Source organism: Dromiciops gliroides, chromosome 2 (assembly GCF_019393635.1).
Source record: "Dromiciops gliroides isolate mDroGli1 chromosome 2, mDroGli1.pri, whole genome shotgun sequence".
NCBI lineage: Eukaryota > Metazoa > Chordata > Mammalia > Microbiotheria > Microbiotheriidae > Dromiciops > Dromiciops gliroides.
The window spans coordinates 541,837,775-541,855,122 of NC_057862.1; the positions used below are offsets into that span (position 1 = coordinate 541,837,775).

At 43.0% G+C, this 17,348-nt stretch overlaps 1 protein-coding gene across 2 annotated transcripts in view; it reads right to left on the minus strand.

The window, feature by feature from the left end:
- BIN3 (bridging integrator 3) overlaps window positions 1-17,348 on the minus strand; it is a 47,123-nt gene that overhangs the window by 19,321 nt on the left and 10,454 nt on the right. For both annotated transcript variants that reach the window (XM_043982791.1, XM_043982792.1), the window contains 3 exons: window positions 8,728-8,776; window positions 2,140-2,180; window positions 1,710-1,771 (listed from right to left, as the gene is read on the minus strand). In XM_043982791.1, coding sequence (XP_043838726.1) covers window positions 1,710-1,771; window positions 2,140-2,180; window positions 8,728-8,776 — 152 coding nt within the window. The remainder of the gene's footprint in view (window positions 1-1,709; window positions 1,772-2,139; window positions 2,181-8,727; window positions 8,777-17,348) is intronic.

Sequence of the window (17,348 nt, forward strand, 5' to 3'; positions counted from 1 at the left end):
ATGAACATTGTGTTAACCCAGTGTTGGTTCTAGTCTGCCTTTCTCAGGAATGTCTGAAGCAGGCAGTCTGTAGAAGGCAGGCTCCTCCACCCTAAATTCTAGGGACCCTGATGGGAATGCCTGGAGAGCTGCCTAACATCCCAAAGGACATATCTTACATGGGTGGAGTGAGCCCCACTAAGCAGCTGCCACTGACCACTCCCTACAGACTCCCAGCATGCTCTTCTCTGTTCCATGAAAAATGGTCTCACAATACTAATTAATTATTTACTAAGTGTGCGTGGCCTGAGGAGTAAGGCAAGCCTGGATTTCTAATTCTCTTGGCTCCCTGTAGGAGCTGATAAGAATGACTTCCTCTATGTGTCTCCTGATGTGGATAGAGGTATAATATGGGCAGTCAAGCTGGAACACTCATTCAGTTTCATGAGAGAACTGAATAGCTAACAAGGGCTTCCAACTGGGCAGCCTGGGTGCTGTTTCAGAAAATGCTGCCAAGAAGCCACAAGAGTGTCACCATGGCCAACCAAAAAGAAGACTTACTACTAATCAACTCTCACTTTCTCTGAAATCTTCTGGTCACAAAATGATAAGGCCAAAGAATGTTAGCATGAGAAAGCATCTGGGAGATCATTTAGTCCAAGCCCATTATTTTATTGAATGGGAGATCAGTCTCCTTAGGTGTTTCTCCTGCCATTTCTGGAAGGAAAAATTTTATGTACAAGTTAGATGGCACTTCTTGGAGCCTCAATGAGCAACTACAGACTTCTGACTAGCTTTCCCCTTCCCAAAAGAGTGCTAATGCTAATTAGCATGACAATGCTCATCATCTACAAGTTGTTTGCTTTAAAAAAAAAATACAAGAGCTCCAGTATATAGTTTCTCTTTTTTTGTTGTTGGTGGGGCAATGAGGGTTAAGTGACTTGCCCAGGGTCACACAGCTAGTAAGTGTCAAGTGTCTGAGGCCAGATTTGAACTCAGGTCCTTCTGAATTCAGGGCTGGTGCTTTATGCACTGCGCCACCCACTGCCCCTATAGTTTCTCTTCATTCGAGAATGAGACTCCGTAAGAGATTTCCATCTCGAGGACTTCTGGCTGGCTCCTGTTAATTTCCACATAAATGAGACCCTTTCAGAATCCTTAGAAAATGAACTAAATACAGGGCAGTGTTAAGGCGCTCTTAAACCTGTCTGTCATAGAACCACATGTTTTAGTCCACATGACCTTTCTCTTCCTCTGCCCTTCTCAAATCCACTTTCTGAGATAGCTCTTTGCTATCTATTTCTCATCGGGTCTTCTGTAACTTTTGTCAAAGTTCCTATCTGCAAGGGCCTGAAAAAAAAGGATGGAAGAGAGCAGCCTAGATTCCAGTATGTCACCGACACTATTAGCTTAAAGCCCAAGTCAGCTGTGAAGGCATTGCTATCCTCTCTGAAGCAAAGAATCTTTCTTTCAAACTCATCAAACCCAGTGTCAAATCCAACAGGACCCAGAAGTTCAAAAAGGGCCTCCTGGAAAGTCAGGGAAGTAGGAAAGGTTTGGTGAGGGTAGAAGTCTGCTCTGTCAGTTGACACTTATTGAGGAGTCATCCCAAAGCTAGTCCCCATAACAAATGGACTTGGGGATCTGTGGGAGAGGAGCCCATTTCTTCTCTGTGACACTGGCTCCCCTCCAACTCTTGGGCCCTAGAGCTGTGGGGTGGGGCTGCCTACCGAGATCTGCATCAGTGCTCTTCTTCAGGTCCTTCTGCAGCTTCTTGGTCTGATCCTCCAGCCTGCAAAGGAGACAAAGAGGGCTGGTTCTCAGGCTGCCCTGAGAGGCTTTTGGTTCCTAAATTCGACCTTCTTCTCTAGGCTCTGCTGCTGGAGAATACAGGCACACTTGCTATAGAGACTTTCAGTCTAACCTAAAAGCTCACTCATTCTACAAGCTTCCCTAGACAAGATCAATGAAGACCGGGGAACACGGGGATCTGGCAGTCTAATGAACTGAGCTGCCCTGACAGTGTACGAATGGGGGTGTTCTCCGAGTCACTAACAGAGCATCAAACAAATGTTACAACTAGAGAAATTAAACAAGATAGAGCTCTCGGAGTCTCCCCCTTTGGAGTCCCTCCACCTCCTCCTGGAGTTGATCACTTACTGCTGGAGTTTTCCATATTCCCTTTCAAAGTCTCTCTCCACCTGTAATGAAAGACAATTCAATCATCAAAGAAATGACAACGTTGGAAAAAAAAAAATCAGTCCTTACTTCAAACAATATAATATGCAAGAATCATTCCCCCACTGGAGCCTCCAGGAAGCAACACTGTTTAGTTCATACAAGTACTAACAGTTCTCAATGACAAGTTCTCTTTGTGTACCTTGACTAATTAACTGCTTGGTTCAGGGATGAGACTCCTCTCTTACATGGGCCTTCCAGGCAAGTACCAGCGGACTGTGACTTTAATCTCTCCCCCAAGGGGTGGGGGCACAAATTCTTTGCCCTCTACTCCCATAGCGGTCAAAAGGGGAAATCACTGAAACTATCTGGCTGAAGAGATAAAGTCCAACTTTTGCTTAGTTAGCACATTTTTCACACACTGGGGAGAATTGGCTCTATCTGTATGTTAGTCCTTCAGCTACCAATACGCCAGATGAAGTTAAAGGTCCTTCTCTGTTTTATTGTGAACCAATTTCCTCAACAAGAAAATAGAAACAATAGCCTGGCTTCACTGTGAGCTTCCTATAGGCAATTCTCAGTTTACCTGGGTCGTTATATGAACCAAATAATGTCTGAATGGTGCCAAGAGGTACTAAAAGTATGAGGCTACAAGTATTTATTTTTACTCTAACCACTTTCACATGGAGGAGATAAATGGATGTCCCTGGTCAGAAAAGTAAATGTCATAGCTACAGCTTGGTGAACTTTCATGCAGGCTCTCTAGGATAGGAGGATTCATGTACACTTTTCTCTTACTCACTTACTCACCTAGCCTTCCTCTCTGGGAGGATGTGTTCACTGACGGAATCAAGATTTTGTTTGGTTTTCATGAAATTGTTCTCATTTGCCTCAAGGTAGAAAACCAACAGGATGTCAGGGGTCAGTGGAGGAAGGAGGGCAGGTAGATGCCAAAGTGCCAGGGTCTTTAAAACTACCTTTTCCAGAGGAACCTGTCTTTTGTACACTTCCTTAAAACTCATCACTTCCATGAAGATCAGCCTGATTAAGCATTATCCTAAAGCTGCACCAATTTCTGGTTTGTTTTTTTGTTTTTTTGGGTGAGACAATTGGGGTTAAGTGACTTGCCTAGGATCACACAGCTAGTAAGTAAGTGTTAAGTGTCTGAGGCCAGATTTGAACTCAGGTACTCCTGAATCCAGGGCCGGTGCTCTATCCACTGCGTCACCTAGTTGCCCCTAAGCTGCACCAATCTTACTACAAAGGCTGGGTTATGTAGTGATGCAGATTCATGGTAAAGCTCAACAGAAACTATTGAGTCACAGAATGTCAGGGCTTTCTGGTCAAATCCCTCAATTACAAATGGAGAAAACTAGGGAAGGGAGGAAGGAAGGAAGGAAGGGAAGAAGGGAGGGATGGAGGGAAGGGGAGAAAGAGAGAGCGAGAGAGCGAGAGAGAGCGAGAGAGAGCGAGAGAGAGCGAGCGAGCGAGAGAGAGAGAGAGAGAGAGAGAGAGAGAGAAGTAACTTAACCTAAGGTTACAGTGCCAGTCAGTGACAAAACTGGTCTTAGAACTCAGGTCTCCAGAGCTCTTCTATTTCTTTATGCTTTTCCTTTGATAACTGTCAAGTTGACTTATCTCTTCTATGCTGATTAAAGGGCAGAGGCTTAGTTCCCTTACTTTATAGAGTGGCAAATAGAACCTGTGCCTAACAATGGCAATATTGTGAAGTAGGCAAAATTTTCATCCTTCTAGGCCTGAATTCTTTTCACTCTGCAGGAGGGGCCCTCACTTTCCTCTCTCAAGTGCCCATAAATGTCCTCATACTCTCTTCCCTTCCCTGTTTTCCCTCAAGAAAATCTGTTCTTGGGGGAATGAGGGGAAACTTATCAAGGTATAAATAACTGATAATTGGTGAGAATGGTGTTGTCCCTCTCAGAGGAATATGCATCTTTAAAAACCTGGATCAAATGACCTAATGAATATACAAGTGCTGTGTAAACTATAGAGTGCTTTGTGAAATATAATGTGCTGTTATCACTGTTTTGGTAGGAAGTCTTAAGCTAAAGTAATGATGCTTCTATGAGGGAATTTCTGGCATCAGTGAGCCAGATATTTGGGGGTAGTGAGGTCTTACCTATGTTCCCAAAATCATATAACATAGTTGCCTACTTAGAAAGGCACTATGCTAGAATTCAGAGACTTGGGTTCAAAGTCTATCTCCCTCACTTAAGAGTTAATAATAGCCAGCATTTATATAAGGGCTTTAAGGTTTGCAAAGTGCTTTACATACAATATCTCATTTGATCTTCACAACAATTCTAAAGAGGTAGCTGCTGTTATCTCTATTTACTGATGAGGAAAATGATGCAGAAAGAAATTAAGAGTCTGAGGCAGGATTCAAGAAAGACTTGAGCTCAGGTGTTCTTCACTGCAGGCTCAGTGAGTGCATTGAGTGGCCTCTAACTTGACCAGTTTTGTGACCACGGGCATGGGACTGCCTCAGACAGTATTGGACACTTAGTGAGATACTGTTACAGGATGCTTTTTTTAAAAAGGGAGAACAAGACCTTTGAGGGTGAGTGGCATGACCCAAATGACAGAGTAAGCTGGTGGTTAGGAATACACTTGAAGCTAGAGCCTTGCTTCGAGGCAGGCCACCAGGAGGTGGCAGGTGAGCAATGTGTCATTATATGTTAGGTCTACAGATGAATTTGAACATTTTACCTCTGCCAGAACCGGTCCCTGAGAGGGTGAGCACAGAGTGCAGGTGGTTTCTTGGAGAAGAGGAGAGAGAGTTTATTGAACTCCTAAAGCTGTGACCTTTGGCTTCCACTCCTCTTTTGCAATCCCACCAAGTGTGCTGCTGTGTGGGACGTCAAAGAACACCTGGCTTCTCTGGATTGAGACTGCTCGGACTTGTATAGATCAGGACTCTAAGCTTCCAACTAGGTCGGTTCATTCTAGGATGCACATGATCCTGGGATTGCACAGGGGCTGGAAGCTGAGAAAGGCGGTCGGGGATGGGAACTATGCCTACATCGAATGCCAAGAAAGGATGCCCTAAAGCCTATGAAATGCTGGAAGAAACTATGCTACCCTTGGGTCTCTAGTAGTCAAATGCTGGGCCACTTCCATACCTCATCTGCTAAAGGGAAAACTCTCAAGGAGGTCCTGGGGAACTTCAGTCTCTCAGATGGAGGGCACAAAAAGGTATTTTATTTCCCTATTTGGAGGGAAAGATTTGACCAGGAAAGATCAGAATCCATTTGAATGCTTATTCCCTCAGCCAAAAGGGCAACTGGATCTCAGTCAACGATCCCCGAGTAAAGAGACATGCACGGACAGTAGAGGATCTGAAAGGACTGGGTCAGGCTGATGAAGTGAGCTCAAGGACTGCCGAGCTGGAGGCCACTGCCCAACACTGCTTGGCTGTTCCCAACACTCTCAAGGTTTGGGGCTGGTGCCCATGTGAAGTGTGACCTCTTGTCAAAGAGACTAGAAGGATGATGGCAAGGGTAGGAGTTTGGGGTAGATGGCTGCTGAGAGGTCATTTCCGCTCTAGGATGCTATGCCTCTTAATGAGAAAGGAGACTATAATAAGAGGGCAAAGGACAGACGGGGTTCATGCTGCAATAAAAAGAAAAGGCTACAGACTCCCTCCCCTCCCAGGAGGCTAGGGTCCAAATGGCGTATTCTCCTGAGCTTGATATTACAGGCTTGCATTACAGAATTGAGTAAACACTCAGAAGGAATGCAGACAAGGCACCATCTACTTTGCATATAAAACCTTTCCTCAGCAGAGGTCCTACTTGCCAGGGTTTTCTCTTGCCTTGACCATGAAGAGGGAGACCCTTTTAACTTGCAGACTCAAGTGAGCTCTTCACTTATCTGGGAGATAGGTGAGTCTTGGAGAAGGAAGCTTTGATTCCTTCTATTTTCCCTTGAAGTATAAGGGCTCGCTCTCCATTCTTTCTTCAGGGGGATACCAAACAAAACGAGACCATTTTGATAAGGATTTCTTCCCCATAAATTTCAGTTTCAGTTGTCAGCTGCTATAGAGAACATACCATTCCAGCAAAAGTCCCAGAACTTTCATGAATAACCTGGGTGCAGGAGAACAATGAGGGCAAAGACACAATGCCCTCTTTGTGTCTGATGATTGGGTGTCTTGAGCCAAAAATCTCCTGAAACTCCCTGAAGATAACATGAGCATTTCTTCCCATGACAGCGCCTCTGTGACTTCCAATAACCTGGCTATCCACATCTGCTCCCCTCCCAGAAAGCGCTCAGGCAAGAAAAAACAGAGTGCGTCACTGGTTGTTCAGATAGCAGCTGCCAGAGATGCTGAGACAACTGCACAGCCTGGGCCTGTTTGGAGAGTTGGGGTGAAGGTGGTGGTAGGGGTGAGGGACAGTGAAGAGGAAGACTTGGTAAATACCAATACTCCTAGAGAGTTCAGGGGATAAGGGAGTGGACATCCAGGAAGTAAAACCCAATGATGTTTCTTAAGCCAAGTGGAGGACTGCTTGGACTCCTGCATTAGGGATCAAAGACTGATTATAATCTCACTAAGCTGGGGTTCTAGCTACTTGATATGGACTTATTTCTTGGAAGTTTATAAGAAGACACCAACTATCTCCCGGTTCCTCTTCTCCTTTCACTGAAAGCAAGATTCTCTGTGGCAGTTAAGTGTGTTGGAGATTAAGAGGAAAAAAAATTCTGTCCCAAATGAAAAAGGCCCAAGGAAGGATTGAGAACAACATGAGGGGGATCAACCTATGCTAGTGTGGCTCAAGGGGTTTTCTAAGCTCTCCCCACCTACCCTTCCCCCTATAATCTTGGGTGCCTAGGGAGTCATTTTGCCACTTTAAGTAGTCTGTCAGGCCCAGGTGAGTCTTTCCATCCAAGAGTTCTACAAATAAGCTGGATCTTAACCCTGTAGCTTTCCGGGGAAGAGCATGTTCCAGAAGGAACAAAGTTCATTTCAGTAAAGGCAGGAGTATTTTTGTTTTGTTAATATCAATGATAGGAATATAAGACCCTTCCCAAAACCACTTCTCTTTCTGATCTGTCCTGGATTAAGCCTTGGAAACCTGAGGCCACCCCTTCCCACTTCCTGTAGCTGGCCAGAGCCTAACATCTGCACACCCAGATTCTTTGAGCTCTGGCTCAAAGTCAGCCTGTACAGATGGATGGCCTCGTTTACGTTTTGAGGTCTCCAGCATCCTGACTCTTGATGATAAAGTGGAAAACCTCTTTTTAGGATTCAGGAGTACCCCTGGGCGTCCCCCCCCCCCTTTCTTTTATATGTGAGCAGGCTTTGGATTTCCTACTAATAGAGGTTGTTGTGATATTTGCTCTGAACTTCATGCTGGTTGGTAGAGATATTTTGCTTTTGATTTGGTTACCTCAGTTAAAGAGAGCAGGTCCTATTCGGCAAAGAGGGCAGGAAGGGGCTTTAGCACAGAATCATACTTGAGAGGCTTGGATTCTCAGGATCACAGAATTTCGGAGTTGGAAGGGCTCTCAGTTGCTGATCCAATTCATACCTGAAAGATTCCTCATGGCTTTCAAACTAAAGTCAAAGGACTTACACAGATGAGGAAGCCAGAAGGGCCTTTTTCTCATAGGACTTCCAAAAAGCTTGCAAAATGAATATGACCTCTTTCTCTTTAATTCTAGGCACAAAATGGGAGTGGGGGATAGAGGCCTCAAAATAGGGGCAGGATCTCACTCCTGCTGGAAGTATCTCTACCATCAGAGGCTATTGAATTGGATGGGAACAGACCTTCTGTGGGGTGTAGTGTCTGAAGCTTGTGTCTCTGGATCGGACCCATTCCCTAGATGCTAAATTGGCTTAGAACCTCATCCAAAGTAAAGGACACATTTGTATATGTTGCTGGGAATGGGAGGGGAAGAAGGAGAGGCTGGGATTGGAAAGGCAGGGTCCCCCTTTGAAGTCAAGACAATAGGAAACCATTTTAGTAGACAATTAATCATAACTTCTTAGTCGATGCACAGCTGCAGTGGCCACTGGACAAGAGAAGTGGTAAGGGCCTAAACTGTTGGCTTCAACTTAACACAGGAACACTCTATGGTAGTACAAACTCTATCTTGATCTTCCAAACATGCCAATGTTAACTCTTTCTCTAGGAAAATGAATAGAAGCTAGAGGGAAACTTAATAGGCAGTAACAGAATGGCTACTCTGGAGAGATTATATTAGTAAGAACTTCTGAATTTCCTGCATCAAATTAGGCTTAGATCATTAAATTCTACCCTATTTCTGGAGATGGGCTTGTTTAGAGCTAGTAATTTTCCCTAGTCCTTTGCAATTCTCCCCATTTATCTGCTCTTGAGAGGGCAGAATAGGTTGATCCAAGGAAAGAAAAGATCTCAGAACTTTGGGGCCTTAGCCTGTGCTACACTCTATATGTACCAAAGTAGGAACAGAGTCAAAGGCTGCTTTTCTTTTCTACCCCCAAGATATGTTGGGTCCAAATTATGGCTCCACTAGAAGGCCATGTGCAGCAAGACTGACTCTTAGAGAAGAAATTAGGTTACTCACTGTCTTCGGGACAATCTGTTTCTTGGGTTGCCCAATCTTGAACGGAATCCTGTAAGAGATAAAGAGAAGAGTTAGAGAGAAGAGAGAGGGAGTATGCATTATTGTAAGGATGGGGATAAAGTGGATTGTTGAAATCTAGGTAACTCTTTCTACAATGCAAGGAGCAGATTTAGAATCAGAGGATATGGGTTTGAATATAAGCTGGGTGACCATAAATAAATCACTTCTGTGGACCTCAGTTTCCTAATCTGTAAAACGACATGGTTGGAAGGGCAGCTAGGTGGCGCAGTGGATAGAGCACCGGCCCTGGAGTCAGGAAGACCTGAGTTCAAATCCAGCCTCAAACACTTGACATTTACTAGCTGTGTGTCCCTGGGCAAGTCGCTTAACCCCAATTGCCTCATCCCGCCAAAACAACAACAACAACAAAAAAACCCCAACATGGTTGGGATAGATTTAAAATCTCTGCTAGTTCTAAATACCCTGACATATTTTCAGGAGTAAAAAGAAAGAGGGCAGGTAGATTACCACCTGAGGTGCTATTCCCAACTTAAGTCCTTGTGACTACTTACATCTAGGCTTAGTTTTAGGACAGTGATCTTCTAATCAATAGTGCTTTTTCAAATCCAGGTTCTTGAGAACATTCTCCTGTCCCTATCTTTGCTGATGGTCACTATGGTATTTAGTAAATATAAAGGGGGGGGGGGAAGGTAACTGTTTCATGAAGAAAGAAATTGTTATGAACCTCCATAGTTATGAAAACTTTTAAAGACAGTTTTCTTTTTTCTAATTTAAATTTTTAATTTTTCTCAATTACATGTAAAGATATTTTTTGAGTTCCAAATTTTTCTCCCACTCTCCCTTCCTTTCCCCCTCCTAAGGCCAGCAAACAATTTGATATAGGTTATACATTACTATCATGTTAAGCATATTTCCACATTAATCAGAGCAAAAGGGGGAAAAAACCGCAAGAAAAAATAAACAAGAACTGTAACAAAAAAGCAACAACAAAAGTGAAAATAGTATGTTTCAGTCTGCATTCAGACTCCATAGCTCTTTTTCTGAATGTGGAGAGCATTTTCCACCATAAGTCTTTTGGCATTGTCTTGGATCATTGTATTGCTGAGAAGACTTAAATCTATCACAGTTGATCATCACAAAATGTTGATACTGTGTACAATGTTCTCTCGGTTCTGCTCATTTCACTCAGCATCAATTCATGGAAGTCAAAGACAGTTTCAAGCTAGCGGTCACCATACTTAAAAATACTCATATTATTGAACAAACAAACAAACCAACCAATCTATATTGATTATCTTCTCTGCTAGATGCCTGATGACTAATGCAACTGTGCATCTGAAGTGGTTCTTTTTTTCTGGCCAGACAGAGTTGATGGATTTCAGGTACCCTTGGAAGACTGGTTAAGCTCAGTTCCCACTAGGAACTGATTAAGATCCAAATGAAGTTCAAAACAGAATCTGAGATTCAATCTCAAATCTGTCTTCAAGTCAACAAGCATAGTGCCCAAGCACTATAGATACAAATAAAAGTAAAAAGGCAATCACTGTCCTCAAAAGTTATATACTCATGGAAGAAGATAACATGCAACACATAAAAGGGAGTTGAAAATCAGGGAGAAACGTATGAGGGAGGTACTCCCTTGGGGGCCTGATGGTGAAGTCTGCAAAGTCACAAGGAAAGCTGGGAAAGGAGTGAAGGATGGCTGGTCCTGTGCCCTTCCTCCAAATGGAGGTTCTTGAAGGAACTCACCAATGAAAGAAAGGGGCTGCATGAGTGGAGGGATGTTCTAGGGACCTCTACCTGAAAACAGGGAACCTACTGAGAAGTGGCATGGTATAGTGGAAAAGAGCAGTAAATCATGAGTCACTTCCAAGGCCTCAGTTTTCTTACTTTTGAAATGAGGACCCTAATACCTGCCTTGCTCATCTCACAGAGATGTTGGAAGGAGCAAATCATACAGTGTGTGAAAGTACTTGGAAAACTGAAGTGCTATATAAATGGAAGACATTATTATTCATATATATGTATATTTTACACATATAGTTTTTATATTCTACACATACACCTCTCTCTCTCTCTTTCCCTCCCTCCCTCCCACCAAATTGACCAGAGAATCAGTGCAAAAGCTAGAATCCAGGCTCAGACTAGGAGTCAAAAGATACTTCCTGATATAATTGTTGAAACTGTAGATATGTCTTAACATCAGATAGGGTAGGGAGTCACTGGGATCAGCCCTACTAGATGAACAAATTCAAGAGAGCCCTGGAGGCACGAGACTGAACTAATGACTTCTTACCAATCAGGTACTGAGTATACACACTTCCTCTAATTCAAACTTCTAGCTTCGAATGTTGCAACTCATCTGTTCCTACCACCCCCCTCATACTTCTTTTCCTCTATACCTAGTTCTATTTGGTCCAAACTGACCAACATTGCTTCTAAACCCAACAGTGTAATTAACCACCGATAATAACCCCAGACGTTGATCCGGTGGAGAGGTTGGGCCAGCCTGAGTCACAGTGGTTAAATTTAATTTCTGGAGGACATCCTGTTTATTGTTAACCCAGCCCAGTAATTTGGGAGGGTTAACCCTTTGGGGACTGGTGGCCCTGGCAGCAGCCAAAATTCACGTGGCCTCTATAAACAAAAAAATCCTGAACTGTATAATTACTGAGGAAAAGATCAGGCTGAGGGATAAAGAAGGGAAGAGAATTAGAACCGCTGCTTCCCTTTCTCAGCTTGGTTATGAGGGACAATGATTGGTGAGAAAATCCCCTTAGACTCTTCTCTAATTCCCAACAATTCCTCCTAAAGGGTGAGGATTAAAGCCCACATATTGGTTTGAGACAGCTGGCAAGTACCTTCCAAGACCCTTCTGTGACAGTGCAAATAAGGTCCTCAGGGTGGCCTCATTATGAGATCAGCCACTGTTCTTCTTGAGACCTGTAGTACAGTGGAAAGAATGCCCTGCTAGCAATCAGAAGACTTGGGGGTCTAGTCTTTAAATCTGAGACTAATAACTGTGTGACTTTTGGCACTTCTCTTCATCTCTTTGAAATCGTTTCCTCATTTGTTCAAAAGAAAAAGAGGGGTTAGCGTGGGAACGGAACTAGAAAATCTGTAAGGTTTTGTCTCGACTCTATATAACTTTAATCTGAGGACCCAGCAGAAGAGTGAGACAAAAAGCGAAGATGGGTCATAAAATTTCAACACGGTTTTCAAACAGATTTGTACTTAAGAGATGCAGTCCTCCTCACAAGGGAATGCTAAGTTAGGAATCTGGGTTCTATTCTTTATCATCAATATCTGGGTTAGAATTATAGTCATACAAGTTTTAGCATTTAGAAGGCCATCTGAAGATCACCTAGTCTAATTTGCTTTATTTCAAAAGTGAGAAAAATGAGGCCTAGAGAGGCTAAGTGATTGTCTAAGGCACACAGATAATCGCAGAATGAGGACTGGAACCCAAGTCTCCTAGACTGGGATGGAGTAATGATTTGGATTCTGACTTCAAATGTATCTGTCACTAAATTTTTTTTTTTTGCAGGGCAATGAGGGTTAAGTGACTTGCCCAGGGTCACACAGCTAGTCAGAGTCAAGTGTCTGAAGCTGGATTTGAACTCAGGTCCTCCTGAATCCAGGGCTGGTGCTTTATCCACCGCACCACCTAGCTGCCCCTGTATCTGTCACTATTTAAAAAAAACAGGATAGGAAAAATCACCTGGTCAAATGCTTAAAGTGAAACAGGAGGCGGGGTTAAGATTACCTGGGGTAGAAGGCACTTCTGAAAGCTATTATCAACCCAAGCAAAGAGATTTCTTGGTAAGTAGGGATGTTGCAGGGTGGGGATGTCTATGTGTAAAGGAAAATTCATATGCATGACAAAATAACCATCTCTTCTTCCTCACTACTGAATTTCAGGTCTTTATGCCATAACTACATTAACTGCAATATCCTGATTGGTCTCCCTGATTTTTTTCTTAATCCTGTTGATCCTGCACCACTGCTACCCTATTAACATCCTAAAAAACTAACCGTGTCACGCCACTCCCCAGCCCAGAAAATGGTCCCCCACTGCATACAGGATAAACTGTCACTGAAGGTTTTAATAGTCTGCCTAGGGTTCATCACCTGAAGTATCCTCTCTGGCTCTAGCAAAGAGGTCAGGCAAGGATTAGATTTAAAATAGAGGCAGGTATTTCAGAAAAAGACCTTGCTTAGGAGTCAGGAAACCTGACCTTGAGACACGGCTTCCTACTGCCTCCTCATGATTTTGGGCATATCTAGTGGATGACACTAAATTACCTCTATGGCCCTGTCCAGCTCTGACATTCATTCTTAGATTCTGGTTTCTAGCCTATTTCTCACTGTTCTTCAGTGAAAACCTTCTGTTCTATGCATGCTGACCCAGTTACTCACAGGGACCTCCTGCTCCCTCAGAATGCCTTCCCATCCCTTTTCTGTCCACCCAAAATCCATCCTGCAGAATCTCTCTCAAGTCATATCTCATCACATCAACCTCAGTGATTCTCTCCCTCCTTTTACTCCTAAGAACTGCCTATACTACCCACTTGCTAATTATCATATGACTTGCTTGGTTTCTGATGTACACATATCTTTGGTACATCTCATCTCCTTAGCTATGAGACTGTAAGTACTTTAAGGGCAAGAATCAGGTATTCTACTTGTCTTTATTTTCCATATAGTGCTAGGCACATGCTCAGTAGACATTCTAAAAAAATGTTTGTTAAGTGAATGAGATTCTCCAAAGGAACTACTTCTGTAGTTCCAAAACTAATTCTGTGCTAGTGGAGAACTCCTGACCCCAGCTAAGGTCACAATGATGTGACTGTGTTTGGGGGTCTTTATTCAAACAAAAGAGAGGCGGGAGCAATACATACCCAGAAAGGATGGCTCTCTTGCGATCATCTAAGGACCAAGCCCTCAGCCGCTACTCAGGGCAGGGGCTAGCTTTCAGTTTGAAAAATGAGGGCCAGTAGGGGCAGCTACGTGGCGCAGTGGATAGAGCACCAGCCCTGGAGTCAGGAGTACCTGAGTTCAAATCCGGCCTCAGACACTTAACACTTACTAGCTGTGTGACCTTGGGCAAGTCACTTAACCCCAATTGCCTCACTAAAAAATTTAAAAAAAAAAAGAAAGAAAGAAAAATGAGGGTCAGTGATGTCACCAGAGTAGGACGAGGGAAAACACATAAAAAGATCCAAGAGAGGAAATATCAAATAAAGGGAACATTCTTGGTTCATTCAGAAGCTGCCAAATAGAAGATACATTCATACTCTGTGGTAGGACTGGCTTGAAAATGGGAATACAAGCCTTGCTGTAGAGAAACTAGAGATAAAGACCACACTAGTAGTCGTTGTGGTATATCAAAAGAAGGAAAGAGTAGAGAACAACTATGGATTCAATATGACCTTCTATCATTTCCTCAATCTGTCTCCGTGGTTTCCATGGTGTTTGAAGTGAAGTTTTGACTCTGATCCTCTGTGGGAATGCAGGATCTTCCTGATGCAAACAGCTGCTCTAGAAAAAGTGTGGCTGAGGTGTCACCATCCCAGGATTCTGGGGAAGAATGATCATGCTTGACACAGCTAGAACACACAGAACTTAGAGACCCAGAACAGGCCTTGAAGAAAAACTCACTCTAGTGTATGGAGCAGTTCATAGTAATTCAAGGGGACATATTTATTCATCCTCAGGGCGTTCAAGGAAAGCAGAAAAGGCACATGGATTCAATTACATTTATTAATTTTCCAACATGTACAACAAGGACTGGGAATTTTCCCTTAAGTCCCTGGCTTTAAGCAGTTTACATTCTACTTGGATTTTTCTCTTCATGTTACAGAAGAGGACACAGCTTGCTATTATAATGTAGAGAGCTTCACTGCATTGAGAGAAATCAAGAGCTCACAGATGAGTTGGGAGTCAAATTCTCCCACCCTGCCTTGCTCTCTACTTCATAAATATGGGTTCCAGAGGGCAGGAGTAGCTACCCAACAGGGATAAACAGTTTTTACAACCATTCCTTACATCCCACCCCCTTACCTAAAACAAAACAAAAACCCAACTTCTGTGTGTGCAAAGAGGGAAAAGGAAAAAAAAGATTCTATTTTCTTTCAAAACAAAGAAAAGTCAACAGGATGTTCTCCAAAGCTACAAATATACTTTTTCAAACAGTAAATATCTTTATTAGCAGCATGATGCCAGTTGGCTAATTTTGTCTGTCTCAGTAAAACCTTTCCAAAAAAACTGCTCTTGTGTAATGTCTATTTACAAAAACAGTTCTTTTGCATTTTCAACTTGCGGGGTTTCTCAATCTTTTTGCATGTCTCCTCCTTTTTTCTTCTCTATTGCAGAGGCAGGGACAAGAGAGATACTCAGACAGTATATGAGTTCTTGACAGCTATTTTTTTTGGAAAAGTATTAAGTTAGTTAAATCCTAACCATCTTCTTCTGGCTTCCATCGGCTTTTGGTGACACTGAGCATGAAATGTCCCTAAGTTTGGTCTGGGAGTGGGGAGTGCCATAAAATTATTATTATTATTATTATTATTATTTTTGTGAGGCAATTGGGGTTAAGTGACTTGCCTAGGGTCACACAGCTAGTTAGTGTTAAGTGTCTGAGACTGGATTTGAACTCAGGTCCCCCTGACTCCAGGACTGGTGCTGTATCTGCTGTGCCACCTAGATGCCCCCATAAAATTATTTTTTCATAAAGAAGTAAATGACTCAGTTTATCTCATCCCATGAACTTCTGCCGTCCTTGACTAGACAAGGGATCCTATCAGACACCTAATCAGTAGGGGGCTCAAGTTGAGCAAAGAGCATGAGGCAGTCCCTAAATGGCTGAAGAATGGTTGTTCTAGGAGAGTGGTCTAGGTTTAATCACTATCTCACCAGAAGCAGGAAGGTGGGCAAGAAATAGGTTTTTGCTGTCTGGACAGGATTTCTACCCCTTCTTCTACTCACCTCCATTGATGCCCTCCTCTGCCTCTCCCAAAACAAAACTAAATAAACCTCAGCATCACTCTTATTTTTGGGTTTTCCATCTATTTCTGGTTTATAACTTACTCTACCAGAGATACCTTCCCATTGGCATACAGATTGGGGAAAACTTCAAACAATTTCTTTGGTAACCTAGGGTTACTTAAACAAGGAGACAGCTATCTAGCAGGAACAAGAAAAGTCCAGCCGTCCCCAAGTCAGAAAATTTTTGATTGGAATTAAGATAGTACTATGCTCTGTGGGTCAGTGTCCATGGCTAGAGCCCACCTCAGCTCCCTACCCCCAAACAACCACCAGCCTGATGTATACCCAATGTAAAAGGGAACCTTAGCAGGATTCACACCAAACGGAGGTAGAATATGTACATGTTTAAAAATCAGGCACATGGTCTTTTGTGGTCGGTCTCTTTGCGACTTGGCATATGAGTTATTTGATTCAGAATAGTCATTCTGCTCAGCTGTGAGCCTTCCTCCTCTAGCCTGACCAGAGGAGAAATCATCGCCAGAATCATCATTATCTCCATGGACATGGTTGACATGTACACAGCACTTTGTGAATATTACCTAATTTGATCCTCACAACAATCCCATCAAGTCATCAAACAGGCACTACAGATATTCATTCCATTTTAGAGATGAGGAAGTGGAGGCTCCCCAGGTCACACCTCTTTTCACTACATTCTGTGGCCTGGAGCTGGAAAAGGCCTTAGCAATCATCTACTGCAGGGGTTCTTAAATCTTTTTTGTGTGTTATGATCCCTTTTAGCAACCTGGTGAAATTCATGGACCACTTCTCAGAGTAATGTTGTTAAATGCATAAAATAGGATGACAAAGGCAATCAACTATACTGAAATAGTTATTTTTTAAAAAAATCACTCCAGGTTAAGAGCCCTTGATCTAATCCAACCTGTCCCTCTCTTTCTCCATCTTTGAGGAGGCTGGAATGGAGGTCCAAATAGCTTAAATGACTTGCTTAGCTGGTCAGCGGAAGACCTGGGCTTCCTGACTCCCAATGGGGAGCTCTTTCTGTTGGACCCTTGGTGAGTTAGGTCCAAGACACATGGGATTGTCAACAGGTCAACAAGTTCTTACTATGAATCTGGCATGGTGCAGATTGTCTTATTTCGAAGATAAACATTTGTCTCAGAATTCACTACTGCCTGGACCAAGCTAACAGGTTTGAAACAGTGAAGATTTCCTAGGAAGTCAGGTTAATTTATTTCATATTATAACAGGGCATTGTGCCACACAGAGGGAAGAGAAGAGCAACAAAGATGAGTAAGATAGTCCCTACCTTCATGGGGATCACAGTTTAATAGGTGAGAAAAAGCACAAATACACATTAAAACACACACACACACACACACACACACACACACACACACACACACACACACACCCCACAAATCCAAAGCAATTCTATCTGACGAAGGCTCACAGAAGAGTATGAAGAAAGACCTGAGCTGGTCCTTGAAGAGAAGGATCATAATGGTCAGATTGTGGGATAATGAACACCAATGCCTAGAGCACTCTAAGAAGTCCAGTTTGGTCAGGTAGAGTACTGATGTGGAGTAGTA